The 6,000-nt window shown below is 31.9% G+C and overlaps 1 protein-coding gene across 2 annotated transcripts in view; it reads left to right on the top strand.

Moving 5' to 3' along the window:
- Positions 1 to 5,371, top strand: part of ZFC3H1 (zinc finger C3H1-type containing) — a 52,273-nt gene extending 46,902 nt beyond the window's left edge. For both annotated transcript variants that reach the window (XM_023504306.2, XM_031938974.1), the window contains exons 29-35: positions 293 to 397; positions 513 to 678; positions 1,711 to 1,811; positions 3,645 to 3,746; positions 4,302 to 4,341; positions 4,597 to 4,659; positions 4,787 to 5,371. In XM_023504306.2, coding sequence (XP_023360074.2) covers positions 293 to 397; positions 513 to 678; positions 1,711 to 1,811; positions 3,645 to 3,746; positions 4,302 to 4,341; positions 4,597 to 4,659; positions 4,787 to 4,924 — 715 coding nt within the window. In that variant the 3' untranslated portion in view covers positions 4,925 to 5,371. The remainder of the gene's footprint in view (positions 1 to 292; positions 398 to 512; positions 679 to 1,710; positions 1,812 to 3,644; positions 3,747 to 4,301; positions 4,342 to 4,596; positions 4,660 to 4,786) is intronic.
- Positions 5,372 to 6,000: the final 629 nt, after the last annotated feature.

Consider the following 6,000-nt stretch of genomic DNA (forward strand, 5'->3'; position numbering starts at 1 on the left):
AGTGAGGAGAAAGATGTATTACATACCAGGCATGCATTCAACATTTATTAAATTTATTATGAGAAATTAAAGTGAAGGACTTTGGAAGTAAAAAAAAGTTTTTATTTTACTTTTGTAAACAGACAGTTTGAGATGGATCATTTAGCAAATAATAGTTATAAGACCAAATGGAAGATTTTTCTGTAGTAATGTCTGTCTAATATAAAGTCTTCCTTTCTTTCACTTTAATACAGTTACACAAAATAAGAATTGGTATGTAGAAATGTAATATTTTTCTTTACTGTCATAATAGCTTGTGTCAGTCTCTTCAGACAAATATTGAAGAAACAGTGGATGCATATGAAGCAGCTCTAGGGGCAGTCATGCATTCTGATATGGTACAGAACATCTGGATGGAGTAAGTGCTGTTCTTAAAGTGTAAACTAAATTTTCAAAACGAAATGTATATTTACACTTAGCATTTATAAGTTGTAGAATTTTAAAAGTTTCTTTTCTTTTTTTTCCCTGCACAGTTATCTTATCTTTGCGAACACTAGAGCTCTTGGATCCAAAAATAAAATCCAAGAATTCAAAATTTTTACTGACTTAGTGAACAGATGTTTAGTGACAGTTCCTACCCGATACCCAATACCATTTAGTACAGCTGATTACTGGACCAATTATGAGTTTCATAATAGGGTAAGATATTTAGTTTTTTCTTGCTTTAAAAAAAATATGATGTTCCTAATTTCAGTCAAAATTTTGATTATGCTTATATGCTTTAAGACTTTTTTGGTTTGGTTAGCAATTGGTGTCTCTTAATGGGGCAAGCTATGTTTTAAGACTGTATTAAAATAAAACTTTTCAGTCACACAAAAAAATAGATTTTTTTTTTCCTTGAAAGGGAAAAAAAATGGAAACTAGATTAGGACAGTTCAAAAATTATTTTGTATCAGAAGTACTTTAGTTAATTGACTTCAACTTATTGAGATAGAAAACTGATTAAATTAGAAATTAAATGGCTCAAAAGAACAAGGTAACTAAAATTAAATGTAGCTGCTTTTGTTAATATTTTGACTAAAATTATATAGTTTTGGAATACATCAGAAAAGTATCAGCACCTTTTCAGATGAAATAGAAAATTATACTCATATACCTATCTAGTTCAGAATCATTTTATTGTTTATATAATTTTATGCCTAAATTATGGCATACTGCAAAATTGTCAACTTCTCAGTTGACAGTAATGTTGTTAGGAGACTCAAGGTCTCTGCTTTGTATTTTTTATCCTAGAGTTTGTAAGCCACTTACAAACATTAAACCTTTTTAACACTGGCATTCCATGAACAAGGCCTTGGAGGAGCCACCTGCTAGTGGCTGATCAGCAGAATAGATTCCTTCATGTGAGAGAATAACCATACAAGGAGACTGAGAGGCAGTTAGAAGATTATTCTTCTCTGTAAGAATTTATTTCATACAGTAGTATAAATACTTGTTTTTAGACAAGGCCTGATTTTTAAGACGTGATTTTAAGACTTGTCTTAAGATTTGTCTTAAGAATTCATAACAGGTGAAAATAAGATTTGTACGTGATTTTCATTATTTGACATATTTGAAAATAATTAGAAGTAATAGCTAGTTCATAGTACCATATCTCATTTATGCAAGAATACCATTTTGTCTTAGTTATATTTTTAATTATATTCATTTTCCTGGCTTCATATTTTGTAGGTTATTTTCTTTTATTTGAGTTGTGTTCCAAAGTCCCAGCATTCCATAATCTTGGAACGATTTTGCTCAAATATGCCAACCAATCCTGGACTTGCGCTGAGGTAAGGAACAGTACGTAATTTTTTTTAAATGGTCATTACCCAAGACATTTTTGGGCAAAGTCTGTTTCATTCAAAGACTTTTTCATTGCTATCTGCAATTTCAAAAAAAATTCAAAAAAAGTTCAAAGACTTTTTCATTGCTATCTGCAATTTGAGATTTAACAAACAAATCATTAAAGTTATCCTCATTCACATGAAGATTATAGAACTTTTAGATCCTTCAAGGATAAAAAATTAAGTAAATGCATGAAACTTATTAGTACAAATAAAAGTGTTAGACAATATAGAAATTAATTTTTTTTACTTGGAACTTGGGAGTTATTTTCTCCAGGAAATTTTATCTTCCCAAACCTCCAAAATGTGCTTTTAGATTAATATTGAAATTAGCTTACATTCCTTAGCCACCTGATGCAATGCTCTAGATGACATGGGAAAGGCAGCCTAAGATTATAAAAGTTTTTTGTGGATAGTATATACAACCAACTTATTAAAAAAAACAAACAAAAAAACAGGCTGTTTTGAGAGAAACTTTTACATAGTTGAACAGCAATTTTGTCTAGTAGAATCACATCTTGTGACCACAAAAGTGATTCCACTTCCTCACTCCAGCACCAAGATTCTGAACTCTCAATTCAGAAAGGCTACCTTGGACTAATGTTCTAATGCGAGTGTTGTTGCCCCCACTATCCAAGAAATTTTCCCTAAGGTGTGTGTGACAGTTCTAGTGAGCAGTATGGGCCATTGGAAAGAATCCTGTCTGAGCTCCAGTTTTTAGAGTCTTGGCTCTGTCTTGGGCCTAGTAATTTCAGGCAACTCCCGAGCCTTAGTTTTATCTCCAATGAAGGGCTTGGATTCTCATCCTTCTCTTTTAGGACCTTTAAGGTCCTTCAAGCTTTAAATCTGTGATCCTCTGATCACAGGTGTTGTGGATGAAATTCAAGATGCCTAGGTGTATATCAGGTATATTTGCTTACTTTTTTTTGTGTGTCTATTTCGGTTAACATGAACATGGAAACTGGTAAAAACAGAAACAAGTAAGATTTAAGAATAATAGAGCCAGTAATTTTTTTGTGATTAGTCTTAAATAGGTTCAAAAGTAAAGGGAGCAATCTAAGACTGATCTAAGAGCAAGTTTTATGAAATAAATAAGCAAGGAATTGGGCAAATTTCTTTATGTCTTATATTACAGCCGAAGCTTTTCAAAATGTTAAGTAATTGAATAATTGATTCTTGCTGGCAAACTTTTCCTTTTTTGTGTTCATATTTGCCCATTTGTTTGAGGGAGGAATACACATCAGCTTAAAATTAGATCAGAAACCTTGACATCTTTGAAGGAGCCCTAAATTGGACATATCTCATTCTCAGTTAAATGCAAGATGCAGGAAGAAAATAGCAATAAGTTGGCAGAATAGTTCTCTTTAGAGAGAAATTTTTCTGGAAAAGTTTATGTGAAAGACTTATGTATTATTACAGTAGGAAAAGATGAATCTTGGTTTTTGTAACAGCTAACTTTTATATGAAGTTTTGGATTTTTTATATGTCTTATTTGTTATTATTACTGCTTATTATCTTATTTGCTCTTTATGTTTGTGAAAGGCAAACATTTTACTTCTCACATATGGCAAGATTCTTCACTTGGCTTCTTGCCTTTCCAGGTAGCAAAGATTTTAAGAAGTTGGCTTTCTCAGTTGGTATCTGATGATCTTTCCCTACTATTTTCCCTGGTGGACGTGAATTAACTAGATATGGCACTTTTGTTCAACATGATTTTCTTCATATTTGGATTTTCATTGGTTGCAATGATCTGTTCATTTTCCTGAATGTACTTTACAGGCTACTCCAGCAAGAATGGGAAGAAAGCAATGTTCAGATTCTGAAACTACAAGCCAAGATGTTTACATATAATATCCCAACATGCCTGGCCATCTGGAAAATGTAATGCAACAGTCATATACATGTTTTCATAGTTATTACTTTTGTTTTTAAGATTTGCATCATACAGGTAAATTTGAAATCCAACATCCTTTTTTTTCCTTTTCCTGGATACCAAGAAGAAATGCTAAATTTAGACCTTTGTTTTCCTTGAAGAAAACATTTATAAAGTAATCTAGGCACTATTAAACAATTTTTCAAGTGCCTTTTTTATGTTTGTATTTCTTTAGAAATGTGCTCATTGTAGTAGCTTTGTTTTCCTTTTGTTCCCTGTTCCTCTACAGGTTAAAGTAATTTTCAATTATTAAATAGTAACTCAATCTTTTTCATCAAAGTTGTTTATAATCAAAAACTGGAATATTGTCTTCTTGTTAAGTTGATAAAAATTGTTGGATTTTTTTTTTCTTCACTGTAGGTTATCCTCATTGGAAGTATAGCCTGTTACTTTCAGGAAGTTTTGTATTCTGATCCCACAGTCACTATTCTGCCAGTAATGGCATGTTAATTATGTTCAGAGATATATAATTTTCTTCCTTTTCTATATTCCTTTTTTCTCAGAGCCATTGCTGCAGAGAGCTTTCTAAAAGGACAGAGAGAGGTAAGTTGGCATTAGTTGATCATTTGTATTAGGTAATTGACTTAAGTATTCAAGTTTGCAGCTCATGTTTGTATTATGTTTAGTGCCCAAATTTAAGCAGCTGTTATGTTTCTTATATTAGAATATAACATGTTTAAGGTTGCTTTTGATCACAGTTACATATTAAATGAGTAAAGCTTGTTAGTCATTAAGTAGTTTTTGTTAAAAATAAGGCTTTTTGTCATGTTTGAAGGAAATTTTTTTTTTTTTTTTCAGGTCCACCATTTATATCAGAGAGCCTTTCAGAAGTTACCTTTGTGTGCAACACTATGGAAAGATGTAATGTTTTCACCTTTCATTTCAACTTGAAGTTTCCTAAAAATTTTTTGCATGTGCCATATCCATTGATGTGGTAATGCTCAGGTTTTAGCTAAATCTTAGTTGTCTGCTTCCCTGTCTCTTACAGCAACTCTTGTTTGAAGCATCAGGAGGAGGTAAAACTGATAACCTGAGAAAACTAGTTTCCAAGTGCCAAGAGATTGGAGTCAGCCTAAATGAGCTCTTAAATTTAAACATTTACAAAACAGAAAGCAAGAATCACTGAACACTGCGTGCAGTCAGTCCTTAAGTCCTATTAATAATTGCCAAAATCATTTGAATGATTCTTCAAGATTAGGCTGATCCCTGGCTAAGGTCTGTATAAGGCAGACAAGCATTGTTGATCATATCAAGTTCCCTACAATCTCCTGTCCTTGAAACCAGAAGCAATGAACATGACCTTCTTCAGTTGGATAAATGGACTTCCTGTTTGGCCTGCTTCTAGGCCCTTCCAGATTCTCATAACATCATGTACGTAAGTATAGTTCATCAAAGTGACTGACATTTATTTTTATTTTGTTTTATTATTTTTATTTTACTTTTCTCCCCCTACGTTGTGCTGTTTCCTGATTCACTTGACACTCTCTGATGCCTGAGAGATCCATATTTGAGATTAGTTCCTGGGGCTGTGTTTACAGTAAAAACCAAACAGTCCATAATTTTTTTTTAATTATTTTTTTAATTACTATTTTTTTCCTTTTTAAACCTTTTGAGATTCTTCATTACAGGATATAAAACAAAAGCAGTCCATCTTAAGGAAAGTGTAACTGCCATGGCCACAAGTCTGCTAGTGCACTTGAAGGCTCTAAGAGGGCTGTTCACTGCCCTTCTGCGTTCTGGACTCGTTGCTGAGACTGTTTAACTTGAAGATAAAGAAACGATCACAAATGCCAGTGCATCAGAACCCAAGAGTGGTCAATTATTATGTGCAATTTTTTTTGTAAAGAAATTTTAATTTATAATAAAGTTTAACAGTTTAAAGAAGTTAATATTTGAACTGCTTTGTATTAAAATACTACTCTGTAGTATTGTAATTGTTTATACAAAATATTTTGAATATAAGTTAACTTTAAAACAAACTTTCTGTCTTTATTATCTATTCACTTTACATATTTTAGAAAAGACTTTATCTTTCACAACATTAACCATAAAAATCACATAATTCCTGCCATAGATTTTTTTTTAATATGAAATACTTTACAAGTTCATTTATATATTTCATTTGACCTTTTGAGGTAGCTCTCATGAGTATCATTACTGTTTCATCATTGAGATTATTAAATGATAGAACTGACTAGAAAA

Source organism: Sarcophilus harrisii, chromosome 5 (genome assembly GCF_902635505.1).
Source record: "Sarcophilus harrisii chromosome 5, mSarHar1.11, whole genome shotgun sequence".
NCBI lineage: Eukaryota > Metazoa > Chordata > Mammalia > Dasyuromorphia > Dasyuridae > Sarcophilus > Sarcophilus harrisii.